Below are 21,515 nucleotides of genomic sequence, written 5' to 3'. Positions count from 1 at the left end.
GATATAGTTAAATATTTATGATGAACAAATGATTCACAGCTTGACTCTCTGGCCTAGATCTAATTTCTCTTTTCTGTAACACCAGTGTCCCATTCAATTGTAGGTCTGCCCCACAGCCCAATAGCGTAGTTAAGAAATCGGTGATTTACCCAAAGAAAAGTTTTGTCCAGAGGACACCAAGAAATTTAATTTTTCTGTGTTTACTGACATAATACCACATGTATCGTTTACTTCAGCCTGATGAGAGCTGGTTACTTTAAATGTTAGTAGCTGTGATTTATGGGTGTTAGCATTTAGGACTCGATGTAGAAAATATTTAGTTACTTCCATCACACATATAGTTGCAACTGACTGTAATACCTCTGTCTTTCCCACAACATAAGGGAGGTATCATCAGAATAACTTACTAGATGTTAGTTGTTGTGTTATGTCATTGACATAAACCTAGAAGAAGAAGGAATCAAGAATTGATTCCTGCAACACCCCCAAATTATTGTGTCTGTCCCTGAACTACAGTATCTCGAGAAGATGGAACTCTGTGTTCTTGTAATGCTAAGAAGTTGTGACAGTATATATGTTGTTCTGTGTTCATATCTTATCACATATGCCCTTGGCCTCCAGTTCTCTCTAACCAGAATTGTGAATAACCAGTCTTATAGTAAAATCAAACACTGAAAAGTTTAGGGCGTAATTATGATATTACTATGAAAAGGATAGATTGCTACTCACATCATAGAAGAGATGTTGAATCAGGGGGGGGGGGGGGGGAGGAAAAAAAAAAAAAAAAAAAAAAAAAAAAAAAAAAAAAAAAAAAAAAAAAAAAAAAAACCTGCTCAGCATCTAAGCTCTCGCGCAAAAGGCCTTCTTCTAAAATAGACAAAACACAAACATTCACACAAGCACAACTTGCACACGCACACACACGAGCACTGTCTCTGGCCACAGAAACGACACTGTGAGCTACAGTACGATGTGAGAGGCAGGCTGGGTCGAGGGGGTAATGATGAGCCTAGGGCATGAAGGGGGAGGGATAGCAAGGTAGGAGTGGGGAACAGTAAAGTGCGACTTGTGGAAACAGGCATGGACAAGATGGGGAGAGGTTAGAGCAGCTAGGTGCAGTCAGGAGGTTAGGCAACGGGCCAGGGTGGGGGAACTGGAAAATATGTACAGGAGGGTGAAAGTGACCGTGAGTGTGTACCAGAGAAGAAGGCTGTATAGTGCTGGAGTGAGAGCAGGGAAGGAGATAGGTGGGTGAATGACAGGGACTAATGTAGATTGAGGCCAGGGGAGGGAGATGCTGTGGGGACATAGGATATATTGCAGCAAGAGTTCCCACTCTCACAATTCAGTCAAGTTGGTGGTGATGAGCAGGATCCAGATGGCACAGGCTATGAAATAGTTTTTGAAGTGAAGAACATTGTGTTGGGCAGTATGCTCAGCAACTGTGTAGTGCAGCTGTTTCTTGTGCACAGTTTGATGGTGGTCATCCTATATGGACTGACAGCTTGTTGGTTGTCGTGCTGACATAGAAAGCGCTACAGTGGTTGCAACTTAGTTTGTAGATTATTTCACTTTTTCACAGATAGCCCTGCCTTTCATGGGATAGGTTATGCTTGTGACGGGACTGGAGTAGGTGGTAGTGGGAAGATGTGTGGCACAGCTCCTGCATCTGGGGTAGTAGCCATGAGGCAAGGAGTTTGGATCAGGGATGGATTAGGGATGGACAAGGCTATTGCTTACGTTCAGTGGGCGATGGAATACCACAGTGGGAAGATTGGGAAGGATAGTTTGTAGGGAATTCTTCATTTCAGGGAATGATGAGAGGTAGCTGAGACACTGGTAGAGAATGTGACTCAGTTGTTCCAGTCCTTGGTGGTAATGCATCACTAGGGATGTGCTCCTCTGTGGCCAAATGGTGACTCAGGGAGGTGGTGGGTACAGGAGATCTGTTTGTGTACAAGATTGGGAGGGTAATTGCAGTGTGAAGGCCTCAGTAACATCCTTGGTATATTTTGAGTGCTGCCTGGCACTACAGATGCGGCGGCTGCAGACAGCTAAGATGTAAGGAAGGGAGTTCTTGGTGTGGAATGGGTGGCAGCTGTCAAAGTGGAGATGTTTCTGGTGGTTGATATGGACTGAGGTACTGATGTAGCTATTTTTGAGGTTGAAGTCGACATCGTGGAAGGTGTCTTGTTGAGGATGACCAGGTGAAGCAAATGGGAGACGTAGTGTTGAGGTTCTGGAGATATGTGAATAGGATGTTCCCACTCTGTCGAGATTACGAAAATGTCATAAGTGAACCTGAAACAGGTGAGGGACTTTAGATTCTTGGTGACTACGAAGGATTTCTCTAGATGGCCCATGACTAGATTGGCATGTGATTGTGCTGAGTGGCTGCCTGTTGCCATACCATGTATTTGTTTGTAGGTGATGCCTTCAATTCTCTATATGGGTGAGGATATAGTTGTTCATGGCGACCAGGAAGGAGGTTGTATGTTTGGAATCGGTTGGGTGTTGGGGAAGATAGTGTTCAGTAGTGACAAGGCCATGAGCGTTAAGGATGTTAGTGTAAAAGGAGAGTGACTAGCAGGGTGTTGTGTGGTAAAGTAACAGGAACTGTGGAGAGTCAATGGAGGAAATGGTTCGGCTGCCTCTTACCATGCCCTGAAATGAGAATATCCTACCCACTATCTGTCCCTTTCCTCACACCAAACCTACGCAGTATCCTCGCCTGTCCCCACTCCACCTCTGCTCCCAGCCCTTGCATCATAGCTCATTTCCTGTAATAAAGCTAGATACAAGATCTGTCTCGTACATCCTCCCACCACCAACTAATCCAGTCTTGTCACAAGCATCACCAATCCCATCAAAGACAGAGCTATCTGTAAAAGCAGTGACATGATCTATGAAGTAAGCTGGAGCCACTGTGCTACTTTCCGTGGGGGCATGGCAACCAACAAACTGTCTGTTTTACCCCCAGGTGGCTCACCACACTTTGGCAGATTTGAGCTTGGCTACCAGAGGCCTCCAGCCTTTGTAGCATTTTTTTCCCTTCCGTGCTGCATGTCTATCCTCTTGCTATTCTTTTTGCCTCTTTTGGGGAACATGTCTGGGATGTTATTGGCAATGTTCTGAATTGTCTGTTGCTGACGTAAGAACATTCTCACCTTTGTTTTTCACTCCCTTTTCCTTTGTTTGTTTCCCTTCTCCTCTCATTCCTCCACTTCGGCGTTTGAGGTTCCTCCTTTTCTTCTTCCTCCCCGTGTGTTCCTGAAGTCTGGCTCACGCCTCTGATGCATCAACAGGTGACTGGGTAACGCGTAATTCCCAGCCCCACATTGACAGGCGGGGTTCGCACGTACCCCCTGGTCTAGGCCAGGTCCAGAGAGGGATAACTGTCTGAGCTGCAACCTTTCCAAATTGCTGAATGGTCCTTCTGTCAGGTGTTTGGGAGGTGTGACCTGAGGTGTGAACAATCACCTAAGGTGGGTGCACCCCTTTGTGAAGGGGGGCCCCCAGTTGGAAGGAGCATGCCATTGGAGACGCTGGCAATTGTGGTTGATTTTCTCACAATGAGTCAAACATCTTCCGAATCACCGTCTACGAAACGTAAATGTAATGAGGCTAATGATTCAAAGACTCTTCCCCGCTGCACCATGGTTCCTCGTGGTCTTATGTACTGAAGACAGTCAGTCTTTCGCCATGGTAAATCCGTTTATTATTCAGAAAGGTGTTGATGCAATTGCTGGCCCTGTGAAATCCTGCTCTCATTTACGGAATGTGCTTTGTTTTGGAGACTACTTCTGATTCTCAAGCACAACAACGGCTTGCTGCCTCGCTTCTCCGCGGCTACCCTGTTCATGTCGAGCCCCATAGAACTTTGAATTCTTCCCGTGTAATTTACACCAGGCTGCTCGACAGTCTAACCAATGCCGAAATCCAATCTGACCTCTCTCGTCAGGGTGTTGTTGCTGTCCATTGTGTAATGGAAAAGGTAGATTCTTCCTTAGTGGCCAACTGCACTCATTTTCTCACCTTTGATATAGTGGTGCTTACATCCAAGATCAAAACAGGCTATGAAATCATCACAGTCCAGCTTTACATTCCGAACCTGATGCGCTGCTACCATTGTCATCGTTTCAGCCACACTAGGATGTCTTGTTGACACCCAGCCAAATGTGTAACCTGTGGTAGGGATGTGCATGAGGGCGACTGTCCGCCTCCTCCTCCCCACTGTATCAACTGCAATGGCGGCCATGCTGCCTCCTCTCTGGATTGTCCCATGTGTCTTGATGAGTGGGCTGTCCAACAGATCTGGGTAAAGGAAAAAATGTCTTACCAAGTTGCTCGCCAATTACTGGCTAGTCGCAAACCCTGTGTTCTCCCATCTGGCACCTATAGTTCTGTTCTTGCTACTGCTCGCTCCATGAAGGACATGGCCACGCATACATGCGACCTCAAATTCAGCTCTGTGGTTAAACTTGGCCTTCACTTGCTTTCTAAGGACACCACTCCAGGCTCGCTCTATCGCCTTCAGTTTCACGACCTTCTCATGGAACTTCGCGGTCGTACCTTTGTGTACACTGATGGCTCTCGGCCTGACCGTGGGTTGGGTGTGCCTTCATCATTGGTTCCCGTGTCTTCCCATATTGGCTTCCGGCACACTGCCGATTATTGACAGCCGAGCTCTTCACAACTCATTTCTTTCAACAAATTTGAATCAACTTTACTATTTCTCTGTTGGGTTCATTTCTGTAGTAAGGGTCACGAGAGATGGGTGCTTCCCACACTGTGGGAGATGCTGACTGCTACAAGATGCACAAACTAGTTCTGTAAACATTTTTTCACTACGACGTCAGTACCTCGAGAACAAAGTTGTAGAATAATTCATCTGCTGCTTGAGATAACAGCCACTGTCTGCACATTTTTTGTTTGAAGGGAAGAAAAGGAACTATTTAGGTGATAAATCAGGTGAATACATGCACTGAGGCAGTATTTCCACATTTTCCTCCATCAGAGTTGGCCTATGGGCAACAGGCTGTGCAGTAGTCGTCAAAGTCACAAATATTGTGATATGACTTCACTTTTAATGGTGCTCTGGGTCTCGCCTTGCTGTACTGTGAGGAAGAAACCTGAAAATGTGTTGAGCACTCTGGCACCTCATGTCTGACATTTGTTTACAGTATCAATTGAAAGGAGCTGTTAGCACTCTTTTTAAATAGATCAGACAGTTAATAAAGTGATTTGTAAGAAACATACTTAAAGTAAGTATTAATTTTTATATGTCGACAATGAAAAATCCAGGATGGAATTTAGCAATATTATGAAAAAGATAGTTGCTACTCATGATATAGCGGAAGTGCTGAGAGACAGATAGGCACTAGGAAAAGACTGTCAGAAATTGAGTTTTTGGCCAACAAGGCCTTTGTCAAAAAAAAACACACACACACACACACACACACACACACACACACACACACACACACACACACAGAGAGAGAGAGAGAGAGAGAGAGAGAGAGAGAGAGAGAGAGAGAGAGAACTGCAGTCTCTGGCTGCTGAGGCCACTCAGCATCTCCACTATGTGGCAAGTAGCAACCATCCTTTTCATGTTGTTGTTGTTGTGGTCTTCAGTCCTGAGACTGGTTTGGTGCAGCTCTCCATCCTACCCTAAACTGTGCAAACTTCTTCATCTCCCAGTACTTACTGCAACCTACATCCTTCTGAATCTGCTTATTGTATTCATCTCTTGGCCTCCCTCTACGATTTTTACCCTCCACGCTGCCCTCCAATGCTAAATTTGTGATCCCTTGATGCCTCAGAACATGTTCTACTAACCGGTTCTTTCTTTTTGTCAAGTTGTGCCTCAAACTCCTCTTCCCCCCCAATTCTATACAATACTTCATCATTAGTTATGTGATCTACCCATCTAATCTTCAGCGTTCTTCTGTAGCACCACATTTCGAAAGCTTCTATTCTCTTCTTGTCCAAACTATTTATCATCCATGTTTCACTTCCGTACATGGCTACACCCCATACAAATACTTTCATAAACGACTTCTTGACACTTAAATCTATATTCGATGTTAACAAATTTCTCTTCTTCAGAAACGCTTTCCTTGCCATTGCCAGTCTACATTTTATATCCTCTCTACTTCGACCATCATCAGTTATTTTACTTCCTAAATAGCAAATCTCCTTTACTACTTTAAGTGTCTCATTTCCTAATCTGATTCCCTCAGCATCACCCGATTTAATTTGACTGCATTCCATTATCCCCGTTTTGCTTTTGTTGATGTTCATCTTATATCCTCCTTTCAAGACACTGTCCATTCCGTTCAACTGCTCTTCAAAGTCCTTTGCCGTCTCTGACAGAATTACAATGTCATCGGCGAACCTCAAAGTTTTTACTTCTTCTCCATGAATTTTAATACCTACCCCAAATTTTTCTTTTGTTTCCTTTACTGCTTGCTCTATATAGAGATTGAATAACATCCTGGAGAGGCTACAACCCTGTCTCACTCCTTTCCCAACCACTGCTTCTCTTTCATGTCCCTCGACTCCAATAACTGCCATCTGGTCTCTGTACAAATTGTAAATAGCATTTCGCTCCCTGTATTTTACCCCTGCCACCTTCAGAAAGAGAGTATTCCAGAAGAGAGTATTCCAGAAGAGAGTATTCCAGTCAACATTGTCAAAAGCTTTCTCTAAGTCTACTAATGCTAGAAACCTAGGTTTGCCTTTTCTTAATCTTTCTTCTAAGATAAGTCGTAAGGTCTGTATTGCCTCACGTGTTCCAACATTTCTACGCAATCCAAACTGATCTTCCCCAAGGTCGGCTTCTACTAGCTTTTCCATTCGTCTGTAAAGAATTGGTGTTAGCATTTTGCAGCTGTGACTTATTAAACTGATGGTTCGATAATTTTCACATCTGTCAACAGCTGCTTTCTTTGGGATTGGAATTATTATATTCTTCTCAAAGTCTGAGGGTATTTCGCCTGTCTCGTACATCTTGCTCACTAGATGGTAGAGTTTTGTGAGGCCTGGCTCTCCCATGGTTGTCAGTAGTTCTAATGGAATGTTGTCTATTCCCAGGGCCTTGTTTCGACTTAGGTCTTTCAGTGCTACTCTTGATAACGACGTCCCCCTGAGTAGTCCCCGCCCGGATATCTGAATGGGGGACTATTTTTACCTCCGGAATATTTTACCCAAGAGGACGCCATCATCATTTAACCATACAGTAAAGCTGCTTTCATAATACTGTTAATTTTGTATGTATATGATAGCACACTTTGTTTCAGCCTTGTAGATGCGGTAACAAGCAAATTGTCATGGTATGAGACTCTAAAGTCCTCACAACTTGCTGCCAACCTGTTTATTATATTGTCACTTCTTCCACGTACAGAATAGCGAGTGCGCCCTGTGCTGGTGAAGAGAAGGAAAAGAAATGTGACTTGTTTTCATTTTACAGACTGATGAAGAGATCCTCAAGAATGGGCACGGTGAAGACTTCAACACTGAAGATGAGGAAGAGGAGGATAATGAGCACAATAGTAATGGTGAGACAAATCTTCGATTTATTTGAAAGCTCTATACAACAGCTGAGCAACTGAAATTAATTCTGAAATTACATATAGTAATCCATATTCCTGTACAAGCTAGGTTCAGTCTGTCAGCTGTGATGCTCTTGCACTCCAGTCACCAGTTTGATGTTACAGTACAACTGATGAATGGTTGCTGTCTTGTTTGAACTGGCATTGCTCTGTGTACATTAGTCTGAGCATTACTACCTTTACCTCGTTAAGGAATCATTCAAATAATTTTCAACTGTAAACTAACTTTATAAATTATGTAACTTCTTGATATAACTTTCTCATACCATCTTCAAATGAAATGCTTGTGTATTTCTACCGTGTCAGTAGACACTGTCTTAAATTAATACGTGTGTCACAAATGAGATATAATGCACCAGTTTTTTGTTAAATGGAGAGTTGACAACATGCAGAAAGCAGTGCGTAGAGTAACGGCTGTTCTTTGATGAGAAAGAATCTGTTGCTTTATTTGTAAGTGTGTGTTTGAAATTAAGTTTGGCTAGTCTCAAATTCACTTTGACTGTTTGGTAGAATCTTTCAGTAAAAAAATCTGTATCTCTTCACAGTGTTATGTGTCAGATGGAAAATTCACTTGTGAAAAGCTACAAAACCACGGAGAGATGTTGCTTGCTTTCAGGTGCCCAGATTCCAATACTGCTGATAAGCAATTAAAAAACGGTAATCATAGCTTTTAGAATTGATAGTTCCTCTTGCACAGAGTATAAGTATAAAGGTACAGGCTGCAGGAAGTCAGAAAGGAGTGATAGCTCTCTCCAAACACAGGATGAAAGTGATCCACTTGGTTGTGAGGATGAAGGGAGGGGTGATGAAGACAAAGGTAAAGGCGGAGGAAGGAGGGAGAGACAGGAGAGAGAGCTTTTTCTTTCTGTCTTAGTACGGCCTTTCTAATTTCAGTCCTAATTTTTCACTGTTTCTTTCATTTTGACAGTTGACAAATCTTGTGACACAGAGCAAGACTATAAAATGGTATAAATTTGTTTTGGGTTGCTACCAGTCTTAGAGCGGCACGTGATGCAAATGTACACTAACACTGTTGTTGTGCTGTGCCGAGTTTTGTTTTGTGTGTCATTAATACTTCGTGTTGTGGCCACTTTGGTGCACGGACAAGATGCTAAACTCGGTGCCGCCTGCTGACACAGTCGGGAGTGGAGGAAAGCTGTTGATCCCAGTCAAGTACCTTTAGTTTGTGTCATTACAGCTAGCCCAATCACCACGTTCATATTAGGATTTGGAAAGTTCCTCATGTGGATAACATTGGAAGTTCACTGAGGCTTCTTGTGGATGATGCTGTAGTACATAAAGTGGTTGTAACAATGGAAAATTGTACTGAAATGCAGGAGGATCTGCAACAAATTGACACATTGTGCAGGGAATGGCAATTGAATCTCGATTTAGACAAGTGTATTCTCCTGCGAATACATAGAAAGAAAGATCCTTGATCATTTAGCTCCAAAATAGCAGGTTAGCAACTGGAAGCAGTTAATTCCATAAATTATCTGGGAGTAGGCATTAGGAGTGATTTAAAATGGAATGATCATATAAAATTGATCGTTGGTAAAGCAGTTGCCAGACTGAGATTCATTGGAAGAAACCTAAGGACATGCAGTCCGAAAACAAAGGAAGTAGGTTACGGTACGCTTGTACTCCCACTGCTTGAATACTGCTCAGCAGTGTGGGATCCATACCAGATAGAGTTGATAGAAGAGATAGAGAAGATCCAATGGAGAGCAGCGCGCTTCGTTACAGGATCATTTAGTAATTGCGAAAGCATTACGGAGATGATAGATAAACTCCAGTGGAAGACTCTGCAGGAGAGACGCTCAGTAGCTCGGTACGGGCTTTTGTTGAAGTTTCGAGAACATACCTTCACAGAGGAGTCAGGCAGTATGTTGCTCCTTCCTACGTATATCTCGCGAAGAGACCATGAGAATAAAATCAGAGAGATTAGAGCCCACACACAGGCATACCGACAATCTTTCTTTCCACAAACAATATGAGACTGGAATAGAAGGAAGAATCGATAGAGGTGCTCAAAGTATCCTCCGCCACACACCGTCAGGTGGCTTGCGGAGTATGGATGTAGATGTAGATGTGTACATATGTCTAATAAATGCATTTGTACCTCCATTTGGAGATTTGTCTGAGCTGATCAACATAATATTCCTTTCACAGAAAACTTGTGCACCAAGTTCAGTTTATTATGAACTTACGCCTGCCTTTGGAACTCTAATTGAATCCTTAACAAATATGCTAGCAGCTCAATGTTTTTATATACTTTTGCCTATAATGTTTCCACTAACATAACTACTTGGGAAAAATTCAGATGATCAGCTGTTAACCAGTGTTCTCTTTTCAAGACTGCAAAAAGTAACACGAGTAGCTTCTTCCTCATGCAGTGACTGTTTGCTTGCAACAGACTAACTTATTTTTACTATGGTTCCTTTTCTGTTTGTTGTCAGTCCTGCTCTTAAACTTGACTTTGTCTGAGAGCACTCTCTTAATGTTGAGTTTTTATACAAGGGATTGCTTTGTTGTGCTTGTCACAACTACTGGGATGAGTAGTACTGGTCAAACAGATAATGTTTTGTGTTGTTTTGCTCACTTGTTTGTGCAGAACATCTCAGAGCCCTTAGTCAATAATTCAAGAATAAATTTCCAGAGCCTACATCTAAATGTGAATGGCTCTGCAACCATTAGATTCAATCATAGCAGATCACTTGTCAACAGGGGGAGAGGAGGATCTAATAGAACTCTCAAGTGATAACATTTTGAAATGAATTTAAATTGAAATCTCTTGAAAAGTTTTGGGTACAGATATAGAATGAATACACCAGTTTAGCAAGAGGGGTAGTGGATGTGTTTTTACGCTTTGCATCAACTTGCTTGTTTGAGTCAGTGTTTTCTGCAATGGCGTTAATCGAGACCAGACATCAGTCTCGACTGCAGCTGAAAGGGGATCTGAGGGTTTCCGACTGAAACTGGATCTGCCTTCTTTGCAGACTCATGAACACGCATCTCAGTAAATGTGCAAATATCAGAAAATTTCCAAATTTTGTACCATGTGCATGTTTACTCTTGCTAATTTTCTTTTTGAATGATCAGTTTGAATATAACAGTTTCTAAATGCTCACTTAAATGTTGACTATTCTACAATCCAGAAAAAAGTAATGAAATATACATATTTGCTCAGTTCCAAGAACTTCACACGCAACCATAGATAATCATAATCTAGTTCTAATATTAGTTATCATTTACCTTTGGATAATATAAATGTATGATAATTTTAAAGAATTTTAACTCTCATATGCTTGATGGGCACACTCTAAATACTATTGTTGTTGTATCCAGTTGTTGCAATAATTGGACAGAAGTGAGCAGATATGGTGGGCTGTTTTTATGCCAAGTGTTGAAGAAGGAAAGGAAAAATAGGGGGTTTGGGAGGTAGGGGAATAATATATGTTTCAGAAGGGTGTGTGACAGAAAACGTTTGAGCACCTGGTCTAGGCCATAGGCCTGCTCTGTCTTCTAAGCATCCAACTTACTTTTTGTTTGCCTCCTTGCGGATCTTGTTTCTATAGGTCTGAAATTCAAGCCTTGTTTTGGTAGTCTCAAATCTGCTTTTCTTTGTTACTCTTAGTTGTCACTTCTCAGTCTATTTAAAATCGTTCAGTCCTTCACTCCTTGTAGAAGTATCATTTCTCCCACTTGAACTCCACTTTTTTGCTTAGTGGTCGTTGTCCAAGTTTCACTTCCAAACGGCAATGTACAGGTAGTGATTACCTAGTAAAACTTTATGATTGTGTCTTTCCTAACTTCATTACTCAGTGTTCTGTTGATTGTTCTCCATATTAATTTTTTCATTTTCAAGACACAAGACTGTAAACTACAGTCTCTAAATACATTGTCAGATTGGACAAGAAAATATTTTCACTTTGTAACTGTAAATTTTTCTCATAGATGTATCATGAATTTCTATGTTTGTGGCAATCTTTATTGGGAAAAATATCTGCATGCCTGTCCTTCATATTCTAATGTGCTGTACTGGTTATTTAATTTATTCTGGTGTAACTGTCTATTCTTAAATAAATACATGTAATCTGGATTTATTACTTGCTGCCTAATGTAGCGACCCCTTTTTCTATCCTGACTTCCGTATCCTGCATGAAAGTAGGAATGTTAATTTATCTATACATTGACTGGTATTGAGGGGTTTTGTCTTATCCTGGCTAGTTCTTAAATTAACCCCAGTGAGCCACTACACGTATTGTCTTCCCAGTTCTGAAGGAAAAAACCATAAGTAAATTAATACTAGTGTTTTCAATAGATTCTCGTTCACTTGTTTCAGTTACTGATCTGCAGTTTATTCTTGATGAAAATCACGTAACCTAATTATTTATGAACCTAAATCAAAGTAAGGTTCAAGACGAATAGTCAGTTTCAAATTAACACGTTATTTTATTTAACAATAATTATTAATAAATCAGTTCATTCACACGATCGCATTCCAAGGATAAGTATCTAATCTGGAATTCCGTCAATATCAGAGATACTAAACAATGTTCTGTCACTTTCGATAAAAAGATTGTTCCCGTTTAATGTCCATAAACTGTCACGAACTATGATTGCTAGTCGCGTGAAGTAAAGCTTATACAAAGGCCGAATCTGTCCAAAAATTGTTAATTCTGTAAAATATATAAATCTTCACACGAAGTGATGTTTAAGTCAATATGAGAAAAGTTATAATTCTGATCTGAAATTAATGCTTCCCAAAAAACCATCACGTTGCGATTTATTCTTGCGCCCTGGTTTAATACAGCTCCTATTGTTGCTTCCTAAAGCTGTATGTCCTAACTGACTTCAAACAGATTAGAGGATAGACTGGATGGAGTATCATAATTGCATTGTATGTCTATTTAACTAATTAATGGAAAATCTCATATAAAGATGTGAAACAATTACTAACAAAGAGATAGAGGGGCTGGCCAGTACTTACCTCAGCTCAGTACAGCCGATAGAAACACAAAAAACAAAAAACAACAAAAAAATTTTTCGGTTGTATGTCTATTTATACTTTAGTAAATGCTACCTTTGGTGTTCAAGACCTATGTTCTGTGACTATAATATTGATTTTCTCATATATAAGAATAACTAATAATTTAACCATTTCTGTCATTTTTCCCTGTCTCATGCTTCCAAAATTTATGATTAAAATTCTTTTCTTTTTTTGTTATTTTTCTACTATACTAACTTTCCAACTTTGAATATATTTTTGTTCTGCATCTTATGCGATTACTCGAAAATCTGAATTAGTTTAGGATTCCTTGAATGTTTTGTAAAATATACTTATTTATATCAAAAAATTAATTCAGTTGAAAAAACTGCAAATTGGCGACACATACAGGTTCAGAGCTCTGTTGAGCATCGTCGTATAGATGGTGGTGCCAGACGTGCTATTTTCCTTCAACACACGCTGTTACGATGGTGCCCCACAAGGTGAGGGTGACCCTCCTCACAGTTGTAGGCAGGTGCAGGTAGCACAGGCTACGTCTACATACGTACTCCACATGCCCCCGTACGGCGCAGGGTAGAAGATACCTGTCACCAGTACTGGTTCATGTACTACTACCAAATGGAGCAGGTATGGGTCATAATTTCTCTTATGCTGTGTTTGCTGTCATTCATGAAATGTACACTGACAGCAGTACAATCATTATGCAGTCAGCTTCAAGTACCAGTTCCATAGATTTGTTCAATAATGTTTCCAAAAAATAATGGCATCTTCCCTCAACAAGCTGCCATTCATGATGCCAAATAAAAAGTCTATCTACACTGCTGGCCATTAAAATTGCTGCATCACAAAGATGATATGCTACAGACGTGAAATTTAACCGACAGGAAGAAGATGCTGTGATATGCAAATGATTAGCTTTTCAGAGCATTCACACAAGGTTGGTGTCGGTGGCGACACCTATAACGTGCTGACGTGAAAGTTTCCAACCGATTTCTCATACACAAACAGCAGTTGACTGGTGTTGCCTGGTGAAATGTTGTTGTGATGCCTCGTGTAGGGAGGAGAAATGTGTACCATCATGTTTCCGACTTTGATAGAGGTCGGATTGTAGCCTATTGCGATTGTGGTTTATCGTATCGCGACATTGCTGCTCGCATTGGTCGAGATCCGATGACTGTTAGCAGAATATGGAATAGGTGGGTTCAGGAAGGTACCGTATTTACTCGAATCTAAACCGCACTTTTTTTCTGTTTTTGTAATCCAAAAAACCTCCTGCGGCTTAGAATCGAGTACAAAGTAAGCGGAAGTTCTGTAGAATGTTGGTAGGTGCCGCCACACTTAACTTCTGCCGTCGAATATATGTAGCGCTACACAGGCATGCTTTGCAGGCACAAAGATAAATACTGGCGCCAAAACCTCTGCTTCAGTAAATAGATTAAGGTGGAAGATGAAATTTTTTTTTCTCTGCCCCAAGTTTCGACCATTGAATTTTCATACATTATCCAACGAAGTAAATACAAATTCCGTATTGTTCACCTTCGAATGTAGCAGCCTTTCAGTGTACTACGAAAATCCGACTGGCAAGACTGTTTGGGATGTTTGTCAATATGGCCAACTCTACGTTCTGAATTTTTTCCTACTTGTGATAAGAGATGGTTGCTAATAGGAACTTTTATGAATTGTGAGTCATATGCAGTATTCTCTTCACCATAAGAATAATATGAATATAAACATTTTGCCATGTATTCTTTCGTGTTTGCTGCTACCTCATTTAAATCCTGTCTGCCTAATAAACTACGAAACTAGAGTGAGAAACAGCAAACACGGAAGAATATACATGTCATGTCATGTTTGTATTCGTATTATTCTTATGCTGAATAGTGATACAGTCAGAAGTGAAGCACAACTGACTAGATTCTTAAATCTAAGATGACTCTAATTTCTGTGCAGAATGTAATGTACTAAAGAGCATCTGCAAAGATTTTCAAGTGAAGAAAAATTTTCGCTAAACTCTCCTTCACAATATCTTCTAACACACGCAGTCTATTATTTGGTTCTTGTTGATCATTATTAAAGCAGTGTAAGTAACAACAAATAGCAGTCTCATGCCATTGTTTCGCTAATGAGATGCTTCCTTCCTTTCTCTCTCTCTCTCTCTCTCTCTCTCTCTCTCTCTCTCTCTCTTTATTGAAGCGTCGGTGGCACGCACAAAAGCAAGACATGCCGCGAGTGGCGACAGGTCATAAACACTCATTATCAAAATGTGACAAACAGTGCATGACGCAGTACAATAATGCATTTTCAGTTTAGAGTGACGTAAACACCTATAACAAAGAGAACTGCACTTATCAGATCAAAGATAAATAAGCAATCAATTCAAACCAGATGAAGCACGTGAAAAAGGAAGGATACTCGTATAAATACAGATGGAGCGCCTGACACATAGCAATGGTTACCTGGTAAAGCTTAACTGCTAAGCTACTGTAGCTGTAGTATCGGCATTCATTCGACCTAAATTGTGTCTCATATTACAATGGACCAACTTTGTTTTGATTTTGAGGTGCGGCCTAAAACTTTTCTCTCCCCTTGAATTTCGAATCTCAAATTCCAGGTGCGGCTTAGATTCGAGTGCGGCTTAGGTTCGAGTAAATATGGTAATATGGAACGCCGTGCTGGATCCCAATGGCCTTGTATCACTAGCAGTCGAAATGACAGGCATTTATCTGCACAGCTGTAATGGATTGTGCAGCCACGTCTAGATCCCTGAGTCAACAGATGGGGACATTTGCAAGACAACAACCATCTGCACGAACAGTTCGACGACATTTGCAGCAGCATGGATTATCAGCTTGGAGACCATGGCTACGGTTACCCTTGACACTGCATCACAGACAGGAGCGCCTGCAATGGTGCACTCAACAACGAACCTGGGTGCACGAGTGGCAAAACGTCATTTTTTTGGATGAATACAGGTTCTGTTTACAGCATCATGATGGTCGCATCCGTGTTTGGCGACATCGCGGTGAACACACATTGGAAGCGTGTATTCGTTGTGGTATGGGGTGCCATTGGTTACACGTCTCGGTCACCTCTTGTTCGCATTGACGGCACTTTGAACAGTGGACGTTACATTTCAGATGTGTTACGACCCATGGCTCTGCCCTTCATTCGATCCCTGCGAAACCCTACATTTCAGCAGGATAATGCACGACCTCATGTTGCAGGTCCTGTATGGGCCTTTCTGGATATAGAAAATGTTCAATTGCTGCCCTGGCCAGCTCGCTCTCCAGACCTCTCACCAATTGAAAACGACCGGTCTATGGTGGCCGAGCAACTGACTCGTCATAATACACCAGTCACTACTCTTGATGAACTGTGGTATTGTGTTGAAGCTGCATGGTCAGCTGTACCTGTACACGCCATCCGAGCTCTGTTTGACTCAATGCCCAGGAGTATCAAGGCCGTTATTACGGCCAGAGGTGGGTACTGATTTCTCAGGATCTAAGCACACAAATTGCGTGAAAATGTAATCACATGTCAGTTCTAGTATAATATATTTGTCCAATGAATACTCGTTTATCATCTGCATTTCTTCTTGGTATAGCAATCAGCAAACTATCGCAGGTTACAAGTTTGTTTGTTCATTACATGAATAGAGAACGAGTAGTCCTATCACACTTCCTTGCGGCACTCCTGTCGATACCCTCATCTCCGACAGATATTTGTCGTCCTGGACAGTGTGCTTACTGGATGCTATTACTTCAGGACTCTCTCAAGCCACGCACATATCTGAGAATCTATTCCACATGATCGGATCTTCTCTGACAGTCTGCACCGGTGAACTGTGTTAGCACTGTCGTATTGACAGTGGTGCAGAATGGGCTCTGAAACTTATCAGTCTGAGGGATCTATTGGATGAATCCTGCTCATGCTTGAGCTTGTCAGGTACATGTGTGCTTGGACGGTGGATTACGGTTGTGTTTACTCCCCTCGCGTCAGCTGTTCGAAAGTCCGCCTGGCTGCTACTGACAGGGTACGTGAGGTAGAATAGCCTACTGGGTGCGGCATCATATGAGGGCAAAGAATGAGCTGAAGACTATCTTGTCTAGAGAGTGAAACTAGTAACAAAGCAAATAACACACAGTGTGTGGTGATTTATCTTTCCAGGATTATATGTTCTTAATTGCACACAGTGCAGAGAGTTTCACTCTCTGGATGCCGCACAGCCTGATTTATATTTCTTCTTTTACAAGAGCACTCAAACAAGAGGTGACACCTTATATGAGCCATCACGAATTGCGAGATGAGTGAGCAGTAATATAAAGATTGACAAGAAACAGGGGGACAAAATGTACTGACCCACAGACATGCAGCAACAATGGGCTGCACTAGATTGGGTGGCGGTGTCCCCGGAACGAATTTTCACTCTGCAGCAAAGTTTGCACCGATCCGAAACTTCCTGGCAGGTTAAAACTGCTTGACAGACCGAGATTTGATCTTGCAACTGCACTTCTCGTGGACAAACGCTCTGCAGAATCAGAGTCCTGTAATGGATCACAGTTTTAATCTCCCAGGAAGTTTCAAACTGCTGCACACTCCGCTGCTATCATGATACGTACGGTACATACTACTCCAGAAGCGCCACACATATCCCTATGTATTCTTACCGATGAATGATAGTCATAAATGGAAAAATTATAAAATAGGTTATTACATGGTACAGGAGAGGGCAACTGTAGTGTGTATTTACTGTTTTATTTGCATGTGGAGAGCTATACCGAGGTAAGACGCCTGTTTTCGAAACAGGACAGTAATGCATTAAGCTTGCAACAGGAAGTATACAAATGTTTGAACTCGTGGCTTCTCGGACCTGTATCTTTATTGACTGGTCACACCAAACTAATCATTCTGTGAAGTAAGTAGTGGTTTAGAGTTGGACATTCTGATCGGAGATTTGATGTTATCTGGAGGTAGTTGTACACAATTGGCAGACAACATAAGGAATATATTTAAGTGAAAAATCTCTGTATGATTATTCAAGAAAAACAGAAATTTTTGTATTACATTTCCTTCTGAGAGGAAGAGAGCATTGAGGAGATGAAGTCTATTACTGCCAGATCTGGGATAAAAGTCAAGTAAAATAAGAAGAAAATGAAGTGAATATGTATCTCCACCAAATTGGTAAGTCTGACTCGATTGATATCCTACACAGCGGAGTGAAAATTCATTCTGTAAACAATCCTCTAGGCCTGTACAAGTGCTAGTCCTGCAAGTATGTAGGAGGACTTAAGTGAAGCACAGACAGTAGGAGATAAGATTCGGCCATTGTCTTGGGTAACCCCATCGGAAAGGCAAGAGTTTTTGGTAACAGTTTTGAGAAACCTTTGATGTGACATGATGTTAACATTCTGTCATTTACCGGTTTCGATCGTGGACCATTTTGACAGTGGAAAAAGATCTGTTGTGACAACTTCACACTTTATATGTGCTGTTTAACAAGGAAAGTATACACAATTAATGACTTTAAAATGTAAGAAAATTGTTTAAGCCTGTATTAAGACATTATCATTTTTCTTACATTTTCAATTCAGCTGTGGGTGTATACTTTCATAGTTAAATAGCGCGTGTGCAATGTGAAGTTGTTACAGTAGATATTTTTTCACTGTCAAGATGGTCCACGATCAAAACCAGTACTGAATAAATATATTGTAAGACAACACATTGTGTATCATGCATTACTTCAAAAACGTTTTTTTAATCTTTATTTGGCTACAGATATGATATGTGTCCTTTTATCTGTGTGTCTGTACTCCAGTCATTTTGATATGATCTAATTTCAGGTGTCGCAGCAGAAGCAAATGGCTGGTGTGCTCGCCAAAGTAATGTAGATGGTAACAGGGTTATACTTGTGGGTCGGATCGACCCCATGGAGCATGTGGAACCCGTGTACGGAACGGACGAGGACATCGAAGGAGACAATGACGACGATGATGATGACAATGACGACGGCGGTGACAGCCCGGCCATAGACCGTGACGGTTGTGGCAGCGACTGCTCCCATGGTCGGTCCGAGGAGATCGCAGCTGAAAGTGATGGCAGTGTCCTCGATGCATGGTCAGTTTTTTGTAAAGTATGTTTTATTTTCCAACAAAATTAAGTATTGGCTCAGTTACACCTCCCTTGATACTCAGTTGTAAGAATGTCTTCAAGATTCAGAGTGATATTGCTATGCAGTTTGTAAGGGAAGATCATTGCAGAATACTACCAGAATGTTGTGCAACATTTTATAAAGCTGAGATGGCCTTCAGAATGTCAGTTTTGATACTGGGGTGTTTTCTTATATATAGCTATATATTGTTGGTATTGCTAAAAATTGTTAGTAATTATATTTCTACATCAGTTTTGATCATATGGTCCAAACAATTTTTTTATGACTGGGAGTAAGGCGGATTGAACAAACATTAACGCACATACACTGTTTTGCAGATCTAATATCCAGAGGAATACATGCAGTTTTGCAATGAAAAGTGGATTTTAGCGTCACTTCAGAGACTGTCTTTTCGCAAAAAATTATCACCGTGTATAATTTTTGTTACACAACAACTTGCGTTAACGAACAGAAGTTGTCTCTCTGTGCTTTGTCTCCTTAGCCACTTTTATCTCTAGTACAACACGTTACACTCAGCTGGCAGAACCAATGTCTTATATGATTGTATCTTTAACAGTGGATGTAGCAATTATCTTCCTTTACCTCAGAGAAACACCAAACTGCAAAATGTGGACAAAGGTTGCTGGACATACCATTAAGCATGTTTTGTGTGAGGTCTGGTTTTGTGTCGGAGAATGTAGAGGGTACAGTGTGGAAACTTCCTTATTTGAAATGAGTGCCACACAGTGGTCATCACTCTTTATTACATTATTTGAATTGCAATTGTGCAACAGTTCAGGTAGGAGCATGTGTTAGCTCTGGCAACTTACGTTTTTTGAAAGCTGTTCAGTCATCACAACCCGGCATGCATTTGGAGAACAGTTTGATATTGCACCTGGAGGTCATATTCCTGATTGAAAATTTATTGTAATGTGTGTGTGTGTTATTCAAAATTGGCATTATTGGCCCATGACAATGATAGGGCAGTTACAATCACTTTGGAATGTTATGAAATGGTGACTGAGTAGTTTTTTCTTCCCAAACTTGAGGAAATGGTTGTTGTTGATGTCTGGTTTCGACAGGACGGTGCTACATCATGAATGTTGATGACACTCTTATGCAAATATTTCCCCGAACATCTTATCCCTTTCAGGGGGATTTGTGGTGGCTAGCTTGCTCGTCATATTGAGCCCCCTGTGACTTTTTCGTAGGAGTATATCTTAAGCCCTTGGTGTATACCAGTTGTCCATGGACAATCTGTGGAACAATATTTGTGCTGCTGTTGTCAACATAAACCTAGAGACGTGCTGGGGAAAGTGGACCGAAACTTTTCAGATTTCAACTCTCTGAATGCAATGAGTAGAATGTCTCCCACCTTCAAGATATCGTTTACAAAATCAAATGAACTGAAACTTAAAATGTGCTTCTAAGTAAAGAAAAATTATTTAATAAGTTACTATACGGTACAATATACACATATTGTGTATATTAATTGTTTCATGTGCATGTTGATGGGACAAGAAGTACTTACCTTTAGAAGGCGAAATTTCAGTACTGGCAATAGAAAGATTAAAAGTGAAAAAGCTTTTTGATAAAGTGGTAATTCTTACTCATCTCTCTCTAATTTTGTTCACAGCTTTCAAATTTCTTCTCAGTTTCCTTTAGTGTTTGCTCAGTGTACAGCTTAACCATTTCAAACCCTCTGGCTACAATTGTGTACATTAATATTTAGGGTGTTTAGATGCAACAGAAATATTTTTCATCAATGGAAATCTCTTGTACACATCTGTGAGTGTTCAGTCTTTTTGTAATGCACAAGTTCTCCCACCTATTAGGCATCACTGGAAAAATATCTACAAGTGAATGTAGCAGTGCACAGCAGCTTGTAACCACCAGAATCAACAGTCCATGGTGATTATTGAATTAACTGTTTATTTGTTACAACCATGAACATTTCAAAATTATTTATTGTAGTCCATAAAAAGAGGCCAAATTTTAAAAGTATGTATTGAAAATGGATAAACATTTGTATAAATCATGCATCCAAAATCATTAAAAAAGTCACCTATGAGCATTAGAGCATAAAGAAAAATTTTCCTTTCTCCAGAAAAAATTCTCGTCTGAAAGGACTTAACAGCACAAGGTATAAGCTGAAGCTCTGTTTTACTCCCTTCTTGACCACTGCATCATCTCATGTCATTTGACTGTTATAACTGCAGTATGGCTACTGTGCAAGTTATAGGTAGTCGTTTGCTCCCTGTCCTTTATCAATGATATCTAGAGAATTTCAAAAAGTGCATTCCTATGAACAATGTCAAAAGTTTTCTCTAAGTCTACAAATGCTATAAGTGTGGATTTGCCGTTCTCCAAAATGTCTTCCGAGATAGTTCATAGGTTAATCTCCGATGTCAGCTACCATCGACTGTGCCATTCTTCTTTAAACTACTGGCATTAGTAATTCGTAACCGCGACGTATTAAGAAGGAAATAAGTTCTAGGTTTCCACCTAGTTGGACAGCTGTGTAAGTTAAATCACCACTTCTGGGATAGGGAGATGAACTGCCTCCAGATTGAATCTGCCTGGTGGATTAATGACTAGGGTCGATGTGCAAACAGCCTGGATGTGACATGTTTGGATGATTTACCACATACCACTGCGTAAATACTGGGCTGGCATCCACATCTCGCATCAGTTACACTATACATACACTTAGAGAAAACTTTCACCCACTTTCACATGAATA

At 40.9% G+C, this 21,515-nt stretch overlaps 1 protein-coding gene across 2 annotated transcripts in view; it reads left to right on the top strand.

The window, feature by feature from the left end:
• The window catches only part of LOC126291769 (zinc finger protein 316-like), a 147,612-nt gene that overhangs the window by 9,868 nt on the left and 116,229 nt on the right, over positions 1-21,515 (top strand). For both annotated transcript variants that reach the window (XM_049985454.1, XM_049985453.1), the window contains exons 2-3: positions 7,472-7,559; positions 18,465-18,738. In XM_049985454.1, the coding sequence (XP_049841411.1) occupies positions 7,472-7,559; positions 18,465-18,738 (362 nt within the window). The remainder of the gene's footprint in view (positions 1-7,471; positions 7,560-18,464; positions 18,739-21,515) is intronic.

Source organism: Schistocerca gregaria, chromosome 9, assembly GCF_023897955.1.
Source record: "Schistocerca gregaria isolate iqSchGreg1 chromosome 9, iqSchGreg1.2, whole genome shotgun sequence".
Lineage (NCBI taxonomy): Eukaryota > Metazoa > Arthropoda > Insecta > Orthoptera > Acrididae > Schistocerca > Schistocerca gregaria.
Note: the sequence above shows the minus strand (reverse complement) of the source record. Positions and strands in the feature narration are given on the sequence as shown.